Source organism: Petromyzon marinus, chromosome 43 (assembly GCF_048934315.1).
Source record: "Petromyzon marinus isolate PM22_M1 ecotype Great Lakes invasive population chromosome 43, UKy_Petmar_22M1.pri1.0, whole genome shotgun sequence".
Classification (NCBI taxonomy): Eukaryota; Metazoa; Chordata; class Hyperoartia; order Petromyzontiformes; family Petromyzontidae; genus Petromyzon; species Petromyzon marinus.
The window spans coordinates 2,948,645-2,971,108 of NC_133709.1; the positions used below are offsets into that span (position 1 = coordinate 2,948,645).

Genomic DNA, 22,464 nt, shown 5'->3' on the forward strand with positions numbered 1-22,464 from the left:
GGTTGTAATGATATTCACATATCTAACCATTTCGCACAGCTGCCTATACCTCAGTACCCAGAGAGTCGGATGTGCGACCTTGTACCTTATATAAGATGTACAATAAAACGTGTGTGTGACGCATAATAAAAAGAGCATACGACCGTGACAACACACGGAGAAAGCACATATGATACACGTACGACAACAGCAGCTCGCTTAGCGTCAACACGATGGAGACCTGGGGTATAAATGTAACCCAAGATGCAGGTTACGCAGGATGATGCTCTTGACTGGTTACCCAAACTCGATCTACCCTTGTGAATGTTGCTATTTCCATACGACGCAAGAATGGCCAGTAAAACATCAACGTTGTAACATTACCGCCTTCAACCCCCATGTGGATTTCCCTATTCCTATACAAATGGGACACGGCACTCACTGTACATCGCCAAGAAGTGGTGCATTTCAGGATTGATATCGAACCATTCTCATCCAACAGTAAAGACGAACTAACGATAGTTTCCAATACAAAAAAGATTAATCGCCTTGCCAATACGCAAAGCGTCAAAACCCGCCTTTCCCTATTCCCGTTTTGCCTGTGCGTCAAACATCTGTGGGGTCGGAAAAGTTACCAGAAAAAGCACGCAACATTTCGCTGCCGTATGGCTTACCTAACCAAGCACCACTACGGTAAGAGGCGCGAAATCGCACGAAAAAAAACTTCACTCAACGTCACGCGCCAAATAACGGCAGTCTCTTCTGAAAGCAAACAAATGCACACCACCGTACCTCCTATGATGCCTGCATGGTCTGCCCGATGGTCGCAGGTCGCATGGCGCGCTGTCGTTGGTAGCAGCCCTTAAAGTAACTCTAACTGCCTCCCATTCCCACCGCGGCCGGGGGGAGGCAGGGGGGAGCAGTGCCAAGTGGTCGTGTTACAAAAAAGATATTTTCGTTCCATAGGTAGCTGCGGGCTTGGCCATGAAAACAAGGCTCGGTTACTCAGGCGCACACCACGCTTCTTGCAGGGATTTTTTTTATTTATTCCTTTTTAGCAGTTCGGCTTCTTCAACGGCCGATTTCACACAACGTGACGTTTGAGCCTCGTCCAGCTGGGCCGTGAAGTTTCAGAGACGACAGAACCGGGGCCAAAGACCACGGGGAAGACATCGTGCTTTGAAAAGCTCAATGAGGTGCGAGGGGAAACGCATGGATTGGCAAACACGCCCGTGTCTGAAACATTACCAGCATAACAGTATTAGGAACGAGTTGGAATGGAACGTTGCTATAAGGTACGTTAAGTCATAGACAAAGCTCACTGACACTTGGGCAGCCGAGAGTGAGAAATGAAAACTGACACCAGGTATTGATTACAGCACAAAGGCAATGGCTTATTTATGTGATATCCACAAAGCAGACTAGATCCCAGCTTACACTTATCTAAATGATATAAAGTTTTACAGAAGAGTGCCCACATCCGAGAAGAAGCAGGGACTCCCCCTTGCTGAAACCAAGGGAATACTCTCTCCTCGTTATCTCCGATAGCGAAATGAGATTACCCCGTAACTGCGGCCAAAGTGGGTAGAAAGTAAGTGGCTTCCCTGATCGCGGGTTCAAGACAGCATCCCCCTCATCTCAGTCCACGCAAGTAAATGCCCTCCTAGCCAAATAAGCCCATTCACTTCGGCACGTCAAAGCGGCGAGCAGATGGACTGTGTCAAGTTCACGCTAAATTCGATGCACCGTTGGACGTGTGACAGTGTGCCGCAAAACCTTGGCCCAGTGCCGCCCCCCCCCCCCGCCCGCCCAAACCGTGACCTTTCACCCGGGCCCTGGCACTCACGTCCATGCGGCGACTCTTTTCCTGCGCCACGTCTGTCATGCCCTGCAGCACCTGCTTGGCCTGGTCCTCCTCTGTCGAGTCCAGGGGCCTCCGGAGGCGCATCTTGCGTGCTATCACATCTTTGGTGCTGCCCCCTCCGGGCACTGTGGTATTGTGGGGAAAGGGGTCACGCTCAGTCGTGAGGCCTCCCCCCACCCCCTACCCCCCCCTTTATTCATGGGGTTTTCACTCTCGAGGTGTATAATGCTCATGGGCTTGAGCCCAACTCAACACTTGAACGTGGCAGTGTCAAAATATTAATAAACGTTATATATGTGTGCACAGGCTGTCAAACGCGCCCTGCTGCACATACAAACTTTAAAATGGAATGAGGCACTATTTTAAACCTGCCCGCAGCAAATTTGGACCACGACGCTTGAAGAGACAAATTTAAGCTGCACTCATAGCAAGCCCATCTGCTAATACAAGGGTAACATTTAATCTTATTCAGAGTATATTAAGGAGCAAAAATATTAAACAAGTTCTCGATATTCTTGAGTTTGCAAATGTTCTGAATTCAAATCGCATTTGAGTTCACAACCTGGACGGACAGGAGTAATGACCCATGAATACCATTCTTCCACACAAACACAACTCAGAGAGACAAATATAAAACACAAGCAAGCACAGCAGATATACCAAACGTTCAGACACTAAAGATGTGCGTTCATATTCGCCATGGCTATACGGACATGTAAGCACATCTGCACACATCTGAAAAGACTTCGAACAATAACCACCACTTGCCGCCACCACACCACCTGTATCAGGCCATATGTACTTTGATGCTACGTGAAGTATCAAAAGGCTCACTGGTAGGAGGTCACAGGACACAGTCAGGTATTGAGTTAACTGAAATGACTGCCAGATGGACCGGCTGCATTCGCCACTGTGCCACCTTGCTGTTTTTTTAAGCCGCCTGGCACTCTGCTTGTTTGTGAACGCCTCCGCTTGCTTCACATATTGCTTCAGGAGGAAGGCTACTTTCAACTGACCAGTGTCATCTTTGATGAGGCTTCTCAATAGGAGGATACGACTGGTACCAGTCATCAGCAAGTCCACTCAGCTCCAGGTCCTCTCGTACCACATCAGCCATTCTGGTCTCTAGTCTGAGGTGCATCCATTTAGTCTCTACTATTCAGACAAACAGAAGCTGCTTAAGCATGCAGTGGCTGGGCATGCGAGCTACAAGACCCACCCGGCACAATCTTGCCTGCCAGCGGAGCCCACTGAAGCTTTTGGCTGGCCATCGAACAAAGATGGTCACTGCATCGCATGCTTTCAGATGCACTTCCGAAGCCATCTGGAATGCTCTTCCTTCTGATATTAGGAAGCCACTGGAGCTATGCACTTTCAAATCTAGATTGAAAGATTATTTCTTTAGAACTGCTTTTTTGTGTTTAGTTTAGTGTCCTTCCCCAGCATCTATGATTAGCAGGGTTGGCTACATACAGTGAAAATTAAGTTCAACATATGTACATACATTATGGATGACAACTCAATGGTCAGTAGACAAATCAACTCTGCAGTGTATCCTGGTGTCAAGGACATGGACTGGCATTCGCAATTCCACCAATACGTGTTCTTTCTCATAACCGGGCAGTGCACCCACGTCGTTGCGCGGGACGCACCGAAGATGCAAGGGCACGTCGATAACAACGCACAGAGGAGACCTCAACACGCACCAGCAGCAGCAGCAGCCACGGCAGCGGCAGATGCCCCGGCCTGACGGAGCTGGTTCTGCAGCGAGAAGTCAATGTTGTACCACTCGGCCGAACGATCCACTGGCTTAGGGGGCATCACCAGCTCAGGGTTGTCCCTCACATCCAGAACCTGTGATGGCAAAACAGGGAAAAACCAGTCCAATAAGCGAGTCTGCTAACATGTGCCGTCTTATATTCTTAGTTTTTTCGGTAAAGTCACGTTGAAGAGAAACAACAAAATAATAAAATATATATAAAACAATAAAAAAATTCTCACGACGTTTCGACCATAACTCAAACGGTCATCTTCAGGTGTGTTGGTTTGCATAAATTTATGTGTGTTGGTTTGCATAAATTTATTTTTATGCAAACCAACACACCTGAAGATGACCGTTTGAGTTATGGTCGAAACGTCGTGAGAATTTTTTTATTGTTTTATATATATTTTATTATTTTGTTGTTTCTCTTCAACGTGACTTTACCGGAAAAACTAAGAATATGAATTACTGCAGTCATGAAAGCTTTAAATCAAAATGTGCCGTCTTGTTTAGGAAACGGTGTACAAGTACAGGGCCCTGTCGAAATATGTTTAGCGATCGGATTCGTGAACATCAGCATCAGCACCAATTAACACTACACTCATCAAGTTTAGAATCAGCAGTGAACAAAGGCATTTGGTGTCCCAATCATACCTCAAGCAGACGTAAGAAGTGGACCGTTTCAGGCAGCGTGACGAGGCAGTTTTTATTCAAAATAAGTTTCTTCAGTTTTCTGCACCTAAAAACAAAAACGATTGACAATTTTCCAGCACATACAGTGGAACAATAACTTTGTAGGATCATCCTGAATCTTCATTAGGCGAGCTGACGATGCTGAACGAAAGCTGAAACTCTATAATAAGTTGGTAAAGCTAAGACATCCTCTTCCACATGCAATCTCCGTTCATCGTCGAATCTTAAAAAAAGCTTTCCATTTCAAACAGTCCCATTGGCAAGTTGGGTCATCATTAAGCATTTGCAGATATTTCACAAATCTCCATATTTTCAGTTAATATCTCTCTTTTGGAGGCCTCACCTGCAGAGGCCTTCTGGGATAAGCTCCAGGCTGTTATTGGCGGCACTAAATTGCTCCAGGTTTTGCAGTTTGCCAATCCCGGATGGGATGCCCTCAAAGTTAAGACGGTTGGAGTTGATGAAGAGTTTTCTGAGTTTGGATAACTTGCACACAGCCATCTGATCACACGAGAAGGAAGGAGGGAGTGTATACCAATGTGAAGGACACAGGAGTGAAATTCAAGGAAGTTTTAACACAAAAACAAGCGACATATCTTAAAGACAAAAGCTTAATACGTACATTTTTAGCAGCCAATATAATGATACATAATTGATGTTTGTGTTAGGCCACGTACTGATTTGACCGAAGTTATGTTGTGAAGATGCTCCACCGCCAAACACAGCCAAACCAATTATCACGAGTACAAACCTCTAACGAGCAATTATTATTATTTCAGCCGGCAGGTAAGTTGAAGAACAATATTCACAATCGCTAAATTTGGTTTGCGAGAATGGTTCTTCACCTTACCGACTAAGCTGAAACAACAATAATTGAACCTAAACAATAATAAGTGGTTGTATTCAATGCTTGTACACGTGTTACATTTGATTTGTTTTGCCGTGTCAGGTGGTGGAGGGATTTAATGACACAAATTTGGTCAGACCATTGTGTGGCCTAAACCAGAAATAAATTTTGAATCAAGATTTTAAAAAAAGATTTGTTTTGTCAGCCAAATCTTCTTTAATGTATTTGCAATGCAGTGCGTGTGTTTGCGTTCGGTCCTTACAGGCAACATAGTGAGTTTATTCCGAGATAGGTTGAGAGTCTCCATGTTGGTCCAGTGGTCCATGCAGAGAGACATCTCGGAGATCTGGTTGTCGCTCAGATTTAGACGCCGGAGCGTCGACAGGGCGTACAGACACTCGGGGATGCTGGGCATGTCGTTACACGACAGGTCCACATCTGGACGATGGAAACAACGGGGCTTATGAGATTCACATGGAAATAACTAGATTTGTTCAAGTTGATCTCATCGTGCAGATCAAGTAACCGTTTTAGCACTCACAACCGTAATATATAATTGCTGCATAATAAAGGTTTTTTTAGGTTAGATCACGTCAATAATAAAGTGTTGTTAAACCTATTTTAAAAATGTATTATGGATAATATTGGTCGCGAAATCCTACGCATATATAACTAAGTTACCTGCAAATTACTCAACTGGAATTTCACAGACCAACATCACCCCCTACTTTGAAAATCCGGCAGGACTCTTCCAAGACAAGAGTCTGAAAACTCAGTGAGACTTTGCTGGGTAAACAAGCGTCATTATAATTAACGATAACAACTGTACAGAACGGGGGCAAAAGTGTATGTCTGTGAAACCAGATAACGTATGTATGTTGAACTTCTTTAGCACCGTACATAGCCAATCGTGCTAATCGGAGGTGCGGGGGGAAGGACAACAAACTAAACACAAAAATCAGTTTTCAATGATGATGGCGATTATATTGGTAGCAATGTGCATGCAAGAGCAAGGCTGTAGTAACCTGTTAGGTGGCTTAGTGCATCCAGCGACGCGGGCATGTTGTTCGGAGATCGTTGTGTGTTCCGTAAGTGCAGAGTCTGCAGTTTCGTCAAGGCAGGCAATTGCCTGCATGACCCACGTTCAACCAAATCGGAAGACGAGCCAACGGCAAAAGGAAAATTGTAAATGTCAAGCAAATCAGTCCAAACACCCAACGTTCTCCTATATTAGACTTAACGTGGTAATGCCTCCTTCACTATCATAGAAAATGTGAACATGTAAACGTTGGGTTGACAATGATTGTACTAAAAATAAACACAGAATAAGGAACTGGACAGGTAAATGACTGAATTTATTTTAAAATGCACACGCTTCCTCTCCCTGTGACGCAGATCCCCCCCCGTTTGGTATAACATCTAGACATTCTATAAATACACATTGCATTGTGCTCGAGACGCGAGGCTCTCACCGGAGCTGCGCGTGCTGCAGCGGATTGTTGTTGAGGATGAGGGTCTGCAGGTGGACGAGGCGCCGCATCTGTGGGGGAAGACTCTGCAGGCGGTTGTTGCTCAGGTCCAGGTACAGGAGGTCCGTGATGTTGATGAACAGCTGACTGTGCAGCGACGGCCCAATACTACAAGAACCATGAATCATCAACGGCAGCGGCAATTATATTCTTGGTTGTTGTTTTATTCTCTTATTATTTCCCTTCTACGTGACTTTACCGAAAGAACCAAGAATATTAATCCCTGCAGTCATGAAAGCTTTAAATCGAGCAGCAATGATAATAATAATAAGCCATGCCAGCCATGACTGTAAACATTTTAAAGTACTGTTGTTTTTTAGTGTGAGTGTGAACACCGAGCACGTTTGTTAATCATTGAGGCATTTTAAACGGATTTTTTTTATTGACTATAACTCATCATCGGGAGCATAGAGAAAGCGAGAATAGCCAGAGAAATGTACTTCTAAATTGATCTCTGCAATGGAAGAACTTTTTCCGAAAACGTTATGCTACTAAATATTTTTTAATTTTGATTTAGAGCTTTCGTGACTGCAGGGATTCATATGCTTGGTTCTTTCGGTAAAGTCACGTAGAAGGGAAATAATAAAATAAAATACAAAATATAAAACAATAAAATTCTCACCACGTTTCGACTGCAACACAAGCAATCATCATCAAGTGTGAAAACCACAGCAGGAAAATTTGACTATGATTGCTTGTGTTGCAGTCGAAACGTCGTGAGAATTTTATTGTTTTATATTTTTATTATTTTCTTGTTTCCCTTCTACGTGACTTTACCGAAAGAACCAAGAATATAAATATTTTTGGTTATGAGGCAGAGTTAATGAAGATGGTTTATTTACTTCTGTGGTTGCTAACTATTATTACCAGCCACCTACGTTTTTGTTGTGGAGTTATACCATACCTGTTGTGGCTTAGATTGAGGACGAGCATGTTGCGCGCTTTATCCAGCTCCCGCGGGACCTCTGTCAGCTGGTTGTGGCTCAGGTCCTTTGTGTGACAAACAAGGGTTTATAATACAACTCTAATCATCGGCTGTTACCATTTAACCAAACACAACAATCAATTACAATTACCGAAGAAAATAGCTACAATAATAACTTGACATTTACTGACTTTCCACATTATATCTATTAAGATGCTGACCCTTAGGAATCACTATTTGTTGGCAGCCTCTATGCTGCATGCAGCGCTTGGGCGAGCACCCGCTATCGTAGGCCATGAACACGTTAAGGGCCTTGACTCACCAGGACAGAAAGGTCCTCCAGCTGAAAGATGTCATTGGGAACGCCGCTGTTCTTCAGGTTGTTAGCGCGAGCAACAATGGCCTGCAGAAATACCAAAAAAAGATTTAACCAAGGCAATGACACAAACCGTCTGGCATATTTGACATTGTACGAATTTTAACGCAAGTAGTTGGAACTATGCCGTAACGCTCCAAACGAAATGTTTCTTTTCATTCTGATATAATTTATTGAATTGTAATATTTTAAAATGCAAAAGAACAAACCCGGAGACAAGGCAGGTGTGAAATCTCTCCATGGAGGGTGTTGATGCTGTTATGGCTCACGGACAAGTACTCCTAATGCAGAAAGCAGAACAAATATTGAGCATTAACTGCTTAACATAGCAGTTCGGATAAATGCATTAGTTCCCATAGACCCATCCCAGACAACTGGTTCAAGTCCCTCTCCACTGTGTTTTCGGGTTGTTACCGCCTTTTGTTTGGCACTGATGTCCCGAGGTTTGACTCATCGTGCTGGGAGCTTGTTCAGGAACTGCGTCCGAAACTTTCTGAAGAAGCTCGCAGCACGAAGAGCAAAACGTCGGACATCACACCCACTCGCGGTACAACCTGAACATACATCTGGCAGCTGCATGGCACAACTGTGAAACCTGCAATGGTTGCAAAAAACACGAAGAACCACTTTAACCCGTTAATATTTTACAACATGCTTAAGGAACTAAAATGATGACGGACCAGCTTCTCCAGTTTTCCCAGCTCTTCCGGCAGGTAACACAGTCCCGTGTGGTTGAGCTTCAGCCACCGAAGACTGCTCATGTCCTCCACACTCTCAGGAAAGTAGCCACCCTGAATGGAAAATAAATGAGTTAGTAAAATGCATAACAGTTGACAAGGTACTTTAAATTCCAGCCAAATACTTAAAATTATTTTCAATATCATAATTTGTAGGAGTATGCAATTATACGCTAAAGATGCTATACCAATTAGAATTCCACATTTTTTAAGTGCTTGCAAATAAACGGTGAACCTTATTTATTCATTCAGTAATTCAGTATCCCAAGTCTCCATTCAAGTGAAGGAAATGCACATCAATTGGCTCTCATCTGGTTTAGCGAAGGACATCAATCTAGAGAAAATATCATTCCCAAAAGGATCCAAACCTGCTGCTTTACGGACAGCTACATAGTGAATCCCAATGAGATTTCACAGAGTGATAGAAAATTAGTAAGGTTTGTCACATAAACAAAATATGCAAATTAATTACTAGTTCAGCACACCGGTGTGTGTTGGAGAGTAAACGCACAACATTTACAATTCGAGTACGACTTTTGCCAGTACAATTACAACTAGCATCATCAGGCGGACAACCAGAGTTGGCAGGTTTAACAACGCATCTATATTTACGCGATCTAACCCAAAAACCTCTATTGTGGATATTGGTCGTGAAAGCCTAGGTGCAGGGTTGTCAACAGCACAAAGGCCGTCTGAAGGTGAATGCCTCCCAATGGAAATTCGCATGGTTAAAGGGTGTCCAAAGAGACCATTAATGGTCACCGTACTAGGGATTTCACGTCATTAAAGGTAATTAATCCGACAAAAGGGGTTGCATACTCTTGCTCAAAATTGTTTCACGTAAAAAGCAGACGACCTGGTGGGGGGGTTAACTTCCAATCAAAAACCTGTCAACCCCTTATCAGTGCCCACCTTTTTAAAGACCAATTCAGACCTCATTGGCCACCCAGTGCCCTTATAAATCTCAACGTTCATCCATCAAAGTCCCATTACAGGGATAAACACAAATAGATTTGTTTTTTACTTAAAACGTTCGTGACTGCAGGAATTCATATTCTATGGTTCTTTCGGTAAAATGACGTGGATAGAAAAAAATAATAACAAAAATTATTCACTTTAATTTTATTATTGTATTGTTATTATTTTTTCTATCTACGTGACTTTACCGAAAGAACCATAGAATATAAGATTTGTTTAGTATTTTGCCCGTGTTGAAACGGCTGTACGTCGTATGGGCCTGAAATCTCGATTTCCCTGTATACAAGAATACGGAGATATTGCAATCACAATTAACGTGTGGCGGGAAACGGAGGCGAACGAAATGTTCGGTGAAAAAAAAATATCCGAAGAGAAATCGCCACCGAGTTTTTTGGGACGATACAACCCGAGAACAAAGTGGAGCCGCGACGTTTTAAAAATATGGGGCCGTCCATAAATGACGTCACGCACCTGGGGGCGGGGGGGGGGGTCAGACATTTGTGACGATGTGTGACGAGGGGGAGGGGGGGGGTTTGAGAAACGTGACGTCACATCAAAATGCGCAACTTTAAGTATAGGCAACACGTTCTACTTAATTAAACAGACTTTTTAATGAATGTTTTCTCCTACATCAGAGTGCAGCGCCACATTAAATACGCACTACAATGACAATAGTTTAAAGCGATTTGAAGCATGTTTTATTTTGGGGGGGGGCAGAGCTTTGTGACGCCATATTTGAGGGGGGGGGGTCTGACTTTTTGTGACGTCGTGTGACGAAGGGAAGGGGGGGGTCAAAAATCGTCAAAAATCGCGTGACGTCATTTATGGACGGCCCCTATGACGTGAGAATGCAGCGCCACACGGCGACTTTTAAAAATAAATTTTCTCCACAAATCTGGCCGTCGCCTGATGAAGCTAGTTGCAATTACTAGCGAAACGTCGTACACTCACGATTATAAACGTTGTGGCTTGGCTCTCAAACACACAACCGGTGTTGCTGTGCCTGCAATGAAATTGGCCACGTTCTGTTCACGTGACAGACCTTACAAATTAGCCGTGTCGGGTAATGGTGTCGCGTTTTAACGACGACACAATCGTATATATATTTTGTACACGCGATCTAACCCAAACACGCAACCCTTCATTTGTCTTGGTTATTTTCTTGGTAAGAACCGAGAATACGAATCCCCTGCATTACGGACATCAAGTAATTCACGTTGGTCACTAAAGCACGGCTTCGAGCTCGCGTCCAACAAGAAACGACGGAAGGGGAAGGAATAGTTTCATTATTAAATTCGCGTCCAAGTCATTCAAACGCGAACAGCAGCTGTGGCGACGAGGCCAAGCAGCTGTGGCGACGAGGCCAAGCGTCCGCACGCCCCTCGGTGATCAACAAAGCAACCGCGGCTAACGGAGGAACAGCGGCAGCTGCGCACGAACATTCGCCTCGTCCTCGTGGCGGCTCAAGAAGAATTCTCGACAATGCCATTTCACATAACACTCGCAATGTGGCCATCGTGCGTAAGGAGAGAGAGAGTCGGTCGGCAGTGTTGCGCCACACACACACGAGACACAACACACACACACGAGACACAACACACACACGAGACAACACACACACACACGAGACACAACACACACACACGAGACAACACACACACGAGACACAACACACACACACGAGACACACACGAGACACAACACACACACAACACACACACGACACAACACACACACACGAGACACAACACAACACACACACACGAGACACAACACACACACACGAGACAACACACACACGAGACACAACACACACACGAGACACAACACACACACGAGACACAACACACACACACACGAGACACAACACACACACACACGAGACACAACACACACACACACACGAGACACAACACACAGACACAACACACACACAGAGACACAACACACACACACGAGACACAACACACACACACGAGACACAACACACACACACGCGAGACACAACACACACACACACACGAGACACAACACACACACACACGAGACACAACACACACACGAGACAACACACACACGAGACACAACACACACACGAGACACAACACACACGAGACACAACACACACACACGAGACACACACGAGACACAACACACACACACGAGACAACACACACACACAACACACACACGAGACACAACACACACACACACGGGACACACGCGAGACACACGCGAGACGCAACACACACACACGAGACACAACACAACACACACGAGACACAACACACACACACACGAGACACACGCGAGACACAACACACACACACACGGGACACACGCGAGACACACGCGAGACGCAACACACACACACGAGACACAACACAACACACGAGACACAACACACACACGAGACACAACACAACACACACGAGACACAACACACACACACACACGAGACACACGCGAGACACTTCGGCGCAACTGATTTTTAACACACCGATAGCAAACCGCGTTACATTGCCGAGGGCGTTTATTGCCAGCATTTAAAACAAACACACACGTATGTGAAGCTTTCATCGAAGTGTGTTCACGGCGAACCTTGAAGGAATTTCCACTCAAGTCCACGCCGCGCACGAACGGCAGCACGCCGGTGGACGCCGCCATGACTATCGCTTCGCTTTCACCCCCCCGCGTGACGTCACAGGCGCGCGCGTGACGTCACGCGGGGGAAACCTCGGCGCGCCTGTGACGTCACGAGGCACGAAGTTGCGGCGGTGCCTCCGGTTTACGTCACGGGCTGCGCCGCAATACTCAGCGACGTCACGGGCTGCGCCGCAACACAATGGCGACGTCACGAGCTTCGCGGTAACACTCGGCGACGTCACGATGTCCATCTGTACAGAGACTAAGAATTTGATTTGGCGTTTTCTTGACTGCAGGAATTATTACTCTTTGGTTCTTTCGGTAAAGTCACGTAGAAATTAAAAAAATAATTTATTAAAGAGAGACTAAGAATATTAAATTTACTGGAGGAATCCGGTGAGCTGTAAAGCTCTTTTTCACAGATGCCCGGAAGAGGCGAGTCAGAACGTGTACAACAATAACCTAAACAATCTAGACGCAATCTAAATAATCTCATTTAAATCTTAATAGGACCCTTCCTGCTCAAGTAAATAAAAGAAAATCTATCGATAAAAATCGAAATCTAACCCTACACTCAATGACGTCACGCGGCGCAATCGGCGACTTACGTCACGCCGTCGAACAACAACAAAGTACTGTAAATACATATTCTTGGTTCTTTCGGTAAAGTCACGTAGAAGGGAAACAATACAATAATAAAAACGTAAAACAATAAAAAACATACATTTTTATAATTTTAATGTTTCCCTTCTACGTGACTTTACCAAAAGAACCAAGAATATGAATCCCTGCAGTCACGAAAGCTTTAAATCAAAATTTACTGTAAATACATTAATAACCATGCTCTTGAATTTCGCGCATCGGATAAGCCGCTAAAGGTGCGCCGCTCGCCCGTCACCCGATTGGTTTGAGAGGCGCGCGCCAAGAGAGCCCCCGACCGCTTGCCCCCCACCAAAAGCCAATCAGCTTGGCGGTGCCGGCCTAAGCGCTCTGTGAAATGTAACGCCCTCCCTCCCACCAAAAGCCAATCAGCTTGGCGGTGCCGGCCTAAGAGCTCTGTGAAATGTAATGCCTCGCCCACCCCCACACTAAAAGCCAATCAGCTGGCGGTGCCGGCCTAAGCGCTCTGTGAAATGTAATGCCTCGCCCACCCCCACACTAAAAGCCAATCAGCTGGCGGTGCCGGCCTAAGCGCTCTGTGAAATGTAATGCCTCGCCCACCCCACACTAAAAGCCAATCAGCTGGCGGTGCCGGCCTAAGGGGTCTGTGAAATGTAACGCCTCGCCCACCCCCACACTAAAAGCCAATCAGCTGGCGGTGCCGGCCTAAGCGCTCTGTGAAATATAACGCCTCGCCCACCCCCACACTAAAAGCCAATCAGCTGGCGGTGCCGGCCTAAGCGCTCTGTGAAATGTAATGCCTCGCCCACCCCACACTAAAAGCCAATCAGCTGGCGGTGCCGGCCTAAGGGGTCTGTGAAATGTAACGCCTCGCCCACCCCCACACTAAAAGCCAATCAGCTGGCGGTGCCGGCCTAAGCGCTCTGTGAAATATAACGCCTCGCCCACCCCCACACTAAAAGCCAATCAGCTGGCGGTGCCGGCCTAAAGCGCTCTGTGAAATATAATGCCTCGCCCACCCCCACACTAAAAGCCAATCACCTGGCGGTGCCGGCCTAAGCGCTCTGTGAAATGTAATGCCTCGCCCTTCCCACCAAAAGCCAATCAGCTGGCGGTGCCGGCCTAAGCGCTCTGTGAAATGCAACGCCTCGCCCACCCCCCCACACGTGGCCTACTCTGTTGTGTGCACGTGCGGGAGTTGTCGTCGTCGTCTTCATCCCTTCCCCCCTCCCCGAGTTCCGTAACAACAACAACAAAACACAGCGGGATTGTTGGAAATCGCGCCGGGGGGAGGGTCGGTTTGGTCGCGGATTTTTGTTGTTTGTTTAAAGCGTTCCGCCTCTTAACTCGCCAAACACGATGACTTTAACCACGTAGCCTCCCTAACTCTTCCCCAACACTCACCTCGTTCGAGCTCGCGTTGGCAACTGAATCGGGCATCACGTGTTTGTTTTTTTCGTGACTAGCCCCGCGACCTGTGTCCGGGATAGATTGAGGAGAGTTAACAACAATGACGGCTCTGCGATCGGTCGCGCTCGCGCTGCGGCGGGCGACTCGAGCGACCCGGCGTGGACTTTGCCACCGCCCCGGTTCGAACCCAGCGCCACCGCGGTGGGAGTCGCCGCGGTGGGAGTCGCCCGTGGCGCTCTTCTCGTCGCTGCGTCTGCGGGCCGCGTGCCGCGTGTCCGTGCTGCCCCTGGACCTGCACGGCTACCCCGATGGCGACAGAGCATTCGTTAGGGTCTTCAGGGAACGGGGCAGTGAGCACGGCGCGAGGCAGTGTCCTGGAGAGGGCACTGGGCAGGGTCCTAGAGAGGGCACTGGGCAGGGTCCTAGAGAGGGCATTGGGCAGTGTCCTGGAGAGGGCATTGGGCAGGGTCCTGTAGAGGTCACTGGGCAGGGTCCTGTAGAGGTCACTGGGCAGGGTCCTGTAGAGGTCACTGGGCAGGGTCCTGTAGAGGGCATTGGGCAGGGTCCTAGAGAGGGCATTGGGCAAGGTCCTGTAGAGGGCAGTGGAAATGGCATTGGGCCGCAGAGCGCGCCCGCTGGTCAGGGCAGTGCGTTGGGCGCACGAGGCGTAAGCGTGGACTACAGCGATTCCCACAAGCGATTGCAGGTGACGGGGAATGAGCGAGCCGTCGGTTACCAACTGGAGGTGACCGTGCCAATTAAATTTGGTAGGTGTCTTGTTTGTGCAGCACATTTTATGATGCTGTGCAGGATGTTCCGGATGTCTTTGTGACCCACATTTAATTATCTTGAAACTTTTTTTAAAGTAAGGTTTATTTAAAACAAATTAATATGCAAAGGGAAATAAATGTGAGGGATCAGTTATTTTTTGGGGTGGGGGGGGGTCACAAGACATCTTGACCGGCCTGGACAGGGCGATCCATATACAACAGTGCTGTATAGATACCCGACTGATTTCTATTGATCCTCAATCTTCTCAAAAGCCGAATGAACATCGCCAAGGTGATGGCCCCAAATCTCACATCGGAGTGTTTTGTGATACGTGTATTGAGATTGGATGGTAGACATATAGGGGAAATAATTCACGTGCTGTTTTCTCTCATTCCATCTTATTTTAGTACGTTGATTGGCAAGTATTAATACACACCGGTAGAATGGGCGTTATAAGGTGTGTAATCATTACGTTAATTGCCACTGTGAACTGAATTCGCGTGATAATCTGCTGTGGTACAAAAGTTATTTTTTTCGTGCACCGTAACAGACAGTCTATGGCGCCATAAATCAAAAGTTACTAAAAACTCAAAAGGTCAAAAGTTGCCCCAGGGAGGGGCCCAGCAACATTAACCAATTGACCAACCAGACCGTAACCCTAACCAACGAGACAACCAACAAATCGTACGAGCCCTGTCATTCACCCTAACAATCAGCCACTCCAACTAGCCCGAACAGACTAGCAAATTGCCAGTAGCCCTGTCACTGACCTTAACCAACTCGCTAGTTAACTACGAGTACCAACCAAAACCAACGAGCCCACCAGATACGACTACTATCCTTCACACTGAACATAAGCATATCCTTAATGCCCACCCTTGCACTTGGCCAGGACCTTTATTCACATTGCGGTCGCTCTAACGTTTTGGGTGAAAAATACATCAGCTTGTGCTAAATCGGGCGTCGAGTTGACGGTGGCTTCCACTGTGGTGAATGACGACAATTCGGGCATTGTTGTGACCAGACTTGGATCTCGCGACCAGCGGGGATGGTGGAGTCCACGTGGGCAGCATGGAAAGCGATGTGTGTAGCGTACGTACGGACAGAGGCGGCGTTCACTTAGCATCTATAAAGGTAATCCCCCCCCTTAAAAATACGGGGTTGTGTTTAAAAATATATAGTTATCACCAACTGTTTAACAACTCTACATTGAAACATGTCATTGTTTGTGATGGCAGGGTGCAGACATCAGCGTTGAGAGCGAGCACGGGAATGTGTCAATAGGGTCCCTGCAGGGTAACGTGAACATCCATGCCAGAGGTTGCAACGTAAGTCCCACTTGATCATGATCTGTCTCTTTGCGCAATAACAAGCTTTTAGTTTTTGTGGGTTTATTTATTTATTTCACACTGGAACTCCCGTGTGTGGATGCGTTCATAGCTGCGCGCTGGACTTAACCCCACATGTTGTCACTTACACACGTGTGCAGTTACCCAGTGAATATTAGGGATGTTGAACCGATACAAGCTCAAGGTAATTCAAATGTATGATCCAACAACAAGAGATGGGAGATGTATAATTAAACCAAATGTATGAACAAATTTACCAACGTCTAAATGAGGACCAAACACTTAAACATCTTAAAGGGTGATTTAAATGCAAAAGTAGGAGTATCCAGTGTATAAAAACGATGGTAAATGAAACAGGAGAAGATGACGCCTGCTGTATATTTTGGAGTGTGCATGTCTCTCCCCGTCATCGCGTGTATTTTTCTCCCGAGTCCTCCGGTTTTCCCCTCCACAGTTAGATGCATGCGTTCAGAGTATTTGGCTGCTATAAATTTCCACATGTTAAGCCACTTCGTTGAGCTATCATGTGTGGCCAGGTCACTTGTTAAAAATAGCTATATAGCTCAATGAGCCTTACCTGGTAAAATAACAAATAGTTTAGTGTAATTGTAATCGCCAAACGTGATGGTGGGTGATGGACGAGACTGGTGACGGAATGGCAGCCAAAGGAGGGAATGCAGCCAAAGGGTACGACCACCGTGGAGAGGGAGCGATGATATCAGTTCATGTGCACGAGTCAGATGGTAGCAGCACAGCACAGCACTGTGAGCGATGGTGACGCTATGGGGAGGTCTTTATCCAGCGGTGGATAGACACTTGCTGATGACGATATTGAACGAGGTTTTTCTTGCTGTTGCAGTCGGTGAACATCGATAAGCTGCAAGCGATTAAAGCATGCGTTTCCACCAAGCGTGGTCCACTGAACGCTAAATTTATTTACGCGGAATCGTCGCAGTTCAGCTCTACTTCTGGAACTGTGAATTTGGGGAGCACACACGGTCAGTTGAACCCGTAGTCTTGTTGATATTAATTTCGGAAAACGACAATTTTAATGCTGTTGCCTGCCGCTTGCGCTAGTAAACTTGAACTTGGATTACAGAAAACATCTTGTGATGCCAACAGAAAATACGACTGGATAAAAATGTCCCATAAAGTATCAGTGCATCGCTAACAATCACAATGCTATGTATTTGCAGGAAACACAGTCGTTACTACGGACGAGGGACACATCGTCATAGGTTGGTAATTGAACTCCGTGACAGCTGTTTGTGAAGGGAGGGAGTGAAATACCACGTCCAGCACCAGTGGGATTTCTTAAAATGGGATGTCCAGTAGGGTGACCTACCTCTGAAAAAGATCTTCATAGTCTATCGGATTCCTCCAAGTCTGAATAAAGATTCTGATTCTCAGCTGCAGCTCAGCAACACAGCCATAGGGTGGCACTGCAACTGTTATGGGGTCACTAGAACCTCAATAAGAGAGCAGCTTCACAGTAGGGGTGTGTGTAAAACGATAACCGGTAAACCGATGACCGTTCTCAGAGTTGATTACCGGATCTAACAGTCAGCAACCGGTCACCGATTCTGGTGCAATTTCCGTCTTGAATGCACCGATTGGTAGGGTGCGAACGTAATGACCACACGATGGCCTGATCACATTGGTACTCGTTTCAAAAGGTAAAAGTGCAGTCCTGCATTTTCTCGCGCGCTCACGCCACTGCTGGCGAAAGGGCCTCCACTCGACGGAGCTCGAGCGAGGTAATTGCTCTACTCTTCCATTCTGGCCGAGACGTTTTGGAAGAGGTGGGCCGTATAATTTCTAGATTTATTTTTTTACATGTCTCCATAGGTACACATTGTTTGTGCTTTTAAAGCAGCCTAGCACCCGAACTACAGCGCCACCCTTAATCACCTAATTCTGAACAATTAAGAGTTTATAGTGGAGTCGTGCTCCGAGGATGACATTTGTGTACATTTTTGTACGTGGGTATGCGCACTTTATGCTTATTATTTTCTGTAATATTTAAAAGTACATAGTATGTATGCACTGTCCGGGCACTATTCTGCTTTGTAAAATGTTGTTCGGGCCAACCGTGGAACTTGCCCCCTTTAACCCGGTTAGTCTCGTTCTTCCCCTGCAATGGTTATGCATTTGCAATTCTCATGCTTGTCGCCATGCCCCATGAGCCCAGAAACGAGTTGTGATTGGTGGTAGCGGTGTATTTCACTCTGTTGCCAGAGCACGGGATGGCAATCACGCAAGCTCATGATTTGCAGACAGAAAACAGGTTGCTGTTGGCTGGGCCTCTAGGCAAAGAATTTCATTGATTCGTAGGCTGCCATGGCAACTGCCAACACCAAGCTCGCTGACGTTCTCTGCCGTCACAGGCATGTACGTCAGCGAGTCATCAACGAGAGAGGGTGCGGAGTGTGCTCACGGCAACTGCGTTTTTTTTGTGGCCGTGAATCTTGCCATTCTCAGAATTTCTAACGGCACTTCGATTTTGCGCTTCGCACAAACTTAATAGAGTTCCCCAAGTTCCAACATTGTAAAATGCGACCGCTTTGGCGAGGCTGAGACTTAATTATTAATTATCTTACAATTATCATTAATATCATTCGATGAAGAAATCTCCTCTCGGAACTCTTCAGCTAGCAGTGCATCACCCTGTGTCAGAGAATGCTCCTAGAAGATGACGTCACTGAACTGCCCTTTGTGTTCCTTTTCATTTAGTCTCGAGCTTGGATTATGAGTTAATGGATTTATTTTAATAATAATCGATTAATTTACAATGGTCGATTACATGGACCTCTTAAAAAAAAATCACACGACCCCTGACACCCTGCCTACTAAAGGTTGGAATTCTCGCCCCCCCCCTGCCCAACAAGTCACAGCCTCAACACCCTGCCTACTAGAGGTGAGTAACATCCCCAACAAAATCTCGGCCAGCACGCCCCGGCTGATAATAACCGATCACAGCCACAAGCCCTGCCCATCACCTCCCGTCCCACCGTGTCACACGTGGGGAAATAGGCGAGACATTTTTTCCACAATTTCGTGTCGTCCGATTGAAGTCGATTAATCGATTGCTTAGATTAATCGGAGAGCAGCCCGGCACCTCCGATTAGCACGGTTTGGATTACGTACGGCGGCGAAAGAAGTTGAACGTACACACACGCACACACGTACAGCTCTTAATTGAGTCCCCCTGTGTGCCGTGCCACCCGTACCTCCACAGAAAGCCTGGACGGGGGGTTGGTGGCTCGCACGCGAGCGGGCGACGTCACGGTGCACCTCTCTCAGCCCAGCGCCGTGGACCTTTACAGCGAGCGAGGTGCTCGCCGCTAGCGGCGCTCGGCATGAGCCGACGCACGCAAAGGCTTAGGGGGAAACAAGCGGCAAACGGTGCCAGGAATCGTAAAAAATAAGAGTGGCCAGCTCAAATTGTTTATCTTAATAAGCATTGAAGACTGATGTATATAAAAGAAAAGATATTTAATATCTCATCTAATTACATCTTCGTTACTTTTTTGCATCACGTTTCAGTAAACGTGCCTCATCTGTAACTCCTCATCTCATTGCGCTCTTTCTCGTCCGTCTATATATAATATATTTTGTCATCTCTCTAGGAGTTTATAAATAGGAAGGCGGTCCCCAAAGATAGACTCGGTGAGGCTTTGACCATTTGCAGGTTGATGGAGGCAGGTCCACTTCGAGTATCACTCGCTACCGATGTAGGCCACTGCCAGGGGTTGAACTTTGATGGCTAGGTCCATTGCAGTGGTGTATGAACCGCTGCATCGCCGTTGAATATCTGGGTAAAGAAGGGGAATTCATCTCGTGAATGGTATCTGTGGTTGAAATACACAAACAATATCAATGTGTGTTCATTTTGTACAAAAAAATGTTTTTATTGACATACGAATGCTGATTTCAGTTGTCCTGCCCTCTTCTGCCTTGTGAATAGGAGATGTAAATATCAAATTCCCAGACTCCCTGGGGCTAGAATTCCTTGTTACTGGTGGGAAAGGAGTGGTCGTAAGTCCTGATGTTCACCTGGAGAGCATGGAGCTCAGCACTAAAGGAAGCACTCAGTCCTTGACAGGTAAGGTGCTTTCTTATTAAACCATTACTGTATAATAATGATGCATTTTACACGCGCAAAAATGTGCACACATATGTTACCTTTCAACCTCACACAAGCTCGTGCCCGACGATGTCTCAATGCTTATTGTTTGTTTCGAAAATGTTATTAAGGCAGTGACTGATGTTAAGCCTTACCTTTATCTAGGCTGACCCAGCTGCTCGTTGTCGGGTCATCTAGAACAAATGTTTTTTTTTCCTGGATTTTGGACCGAAGCCAAAAAACACGATGTTCTTATGCAAATGTGGAACTCGTGGCTTTGCGCAATTTTGCCTCTCTCTGTGGCACGTACGTACCATCTATGCGAATGTAACAAAGCTCGAGCGTTCAGACAAGTTGACTGATTTTCCCCACTCGAATTGAATTACCCTAAGCAAACGGGTTTTCTTTGTGACGGGCATGTGGCTACGTTTTACACGCACGTGATTTGCAGTACTGCCCCTGGACAAAAATAGCCTCGCGCTTCTGTCCGCAGTGGCGAATGCTTGGTGTCTGCTCGACACGTTTTGTCGTGAAGGTTCACAAAGTGATGCTTGTTCCTTTTGTCGTCGTTGTTGTTGGTAGGTCGGTTGAGCAAGGGTGGCATGCTGGTCAGAGCCACGTCTAAGCACGGCACAGTGCGTCTGCAACGGCAAAGCTGGTTTCAGTCTCTCGGCCTGAAGGGAAAATGAACGTTGTTTGGAAGACACGAATGCGTGAAAAATGAATCGAGAAAACATTAACCGTCGGAGATTCTTCTGACGACATTGTCGTTGTAATGTCCAATGAAAATGTATGATGGGCAACGTTGAGAGAACGTAAGAAGGTCGCAAAGTAGGGCTCGGGATGTAAATATGGGCAAATGAAAGATCTTGCGGAACGAGTTCACTTCAGCTGGAGACCATTTTTTTTCATCAAGTAAGGCGCACTGAGCTACATAGCTCTTTTTCAGAAGCGACCTGGCCACAAATGATTGCCCAATGCAGTGACTTATCACGCGGAAATGTGTCGCAGCCAAAATACTCGAAACATCTGTCGAAGTGACACGACTGATAAGACACAGAAACATATTTGTACCTTGGACCGCTATTTTAAGTTTAGACCGAAATCTGAATTTTAAAATAAAGAGGTGGATGATTGCAGATTGTATGGAGTGTTTTTTTTGTAATACTGTACCGTTATTATGACGGTTAACCGTCGGATGTGCCCAAAGAAGAACGTTTGTAATCCGTGTATGACACCCGCCGTGATACGATTCAGAAACTCGGTCATGAAAAGAAAGCAAACAAAAAACTGACCAAAGGCGCATACACACACGGAGAGATGCATGCCTGGATTACAGAACGTACACAGATTAACAAGAGAAGCAAGAGGGCTTGGGTGGGAGGCATCACTAGAAGGGATAAGGGAAAATAGTCAACGAGTGTGACAAAAAAAATGGCAGCCAAGGAATGCAACGCGTCCGAGTGGGGGTCAACCGAGGAGATGGAGGGCGGAGGAAATGGGGTTGTGTGCAGGTGTTGGCTGGACTGTTGCATTGCTGGATCGTACAAAGATGGGAGTGGCTTGGGGTGGGGGTGTAGGCAGTGTTGGACTAGCAATGTCTGTTGATGATGGTGATGAAATTAAGTGCTGTGCCGACGTATATTTTTGACTGTGAAGTTTATAGAAAATCTCATTTGTTCAATTTATCCTCTTTGTTTATGCATTGAAGTCCCCCTTCCCCCCATGCCCCCGCCCCCATGTTGAGGCCTTTTTTCACGAAGGCACTGGCCCCTAATACTGTTTACCATTCACATAACCCAAAGTATGTTACTTTGTAGTTTACTGGTTCGATCAAGATTCGACCATGTC

General features: G+C 46.3%; 2 protein-coding genes across 3 annotated transcripts in view; one reads left to right on the forward strand and one right to left on the reverse strand.

Annotated features, from left to right (window-relative positions):
- LOC116951403 (protein flightless-1 homolog) overlaps nt 1–13,023 on the reverse strand; it is a 32,592-nt gene extending 19,569 nt beyond the window's left edge. The window contains exons 1-12 of one of the 2 annotated variants that reach the window (XR_004404232.2): nt 12,292–13,023; nt 8,656–8,766; nt 8,185–8,256; nt 7,922–8,002; nt 7,579–7,664; nt 6,618–6,782; nt 6,171–6,274; nt 5,408–5,583; nt 4,642–4,799; nt 4,260–4,344; nt 3,550–3,697; nt 1,826–1,968 (exon numbers count right to left, since the gene is read on the reverse strand). Coding sequence is in view for 1 of the 2 variants with exons in the window: in XM_032969953.2 (XP_032825844.2) it covers nt 1,826–1,968; nt 3,550–3,697; nt 4,260–4,344; nt 4,642–4,799; nt 5,408–5,583; nt 6,171–6,274; nt 6,618–6,782; nt 7,579–7,664; nt 7,922–8,002; nt 8,185–8,256; nt 8,656–8,766; nt 12,292–12,357 (1,395 nt within the window). In the remaining variant the exon portion in view is untranslated. The remainder of the gene's footprint in view (nt 1–1,825; nt 1,969–3,549; nt 3,698–4,259; nt 4,345–4,641; nt 4,800–5,407; nt 5,584–6,170; nt 6,275–6,617; nt 6,783–7,578; nt 7,665–7,921; nt 8,003–8,184; nt 8,257–8,655; nt 8,767–12,291) is intronic. The other variant, XM_032969953.2, reaches the window with a different exon arrangement.
- Nucleotides 13,024–14,096: 1,073 nt separating this feature from the next.
- FAM185A (family with sequence similarity 185 member A) lies at nt 14,097–21,752 on the forward strand. Its single transcript, XM_032970038.2, has 8 exons — nt 14,097–15,134; nt 16,163–16,272; nt 16,377–16,466; nt 17,347–17,485; nt 17,684–17,725; nt 19,726–19,821; nt 20,455–20,592; nt 21,196–21,752. The coding sequence occupies exons 1-8, from the start codon at nt 14,468–14,470 to the stop codon at nt 21,300–21,302; spliced, it is 1,389 nt and encodes a 462-aa protein (XP_032825929.2). The 5' UTR covers nt 14,097–14,467; the 3' UTR covers nt 21,303–21,752.
- Nucleotides 21,753–22,464: the final 712 nt, after the last annotated feature.

What these genes read in the sequence shown, in the direction of transcription:
- FAM185A (XM_032970038.2), top strand. Translation starts at nt 14,468, where the DNA reads ATGACGGCTCTGCGATCGGTCGCGCTCGCGCTGCGGCGGGCGACTCGA. An exon ending in CGAGGGACACATCGTCATAG is followed by an intron (nt 17,726 to 19,725) that starts GTTGGTAATTGA and finishes GTACCTCCACAG; the next exon opens with AAAGCCTGGACGGGGGGTTG. An exon ending in AAGCACTCAGTCCTTGACAG is followed by an intron (nt 20,593 to 21,195) that starts GTAAGGTGCTTT and finishes TGTTGTTGGTAG; the next exon opens with GTCGGTTGAGCAAGGGTGGC.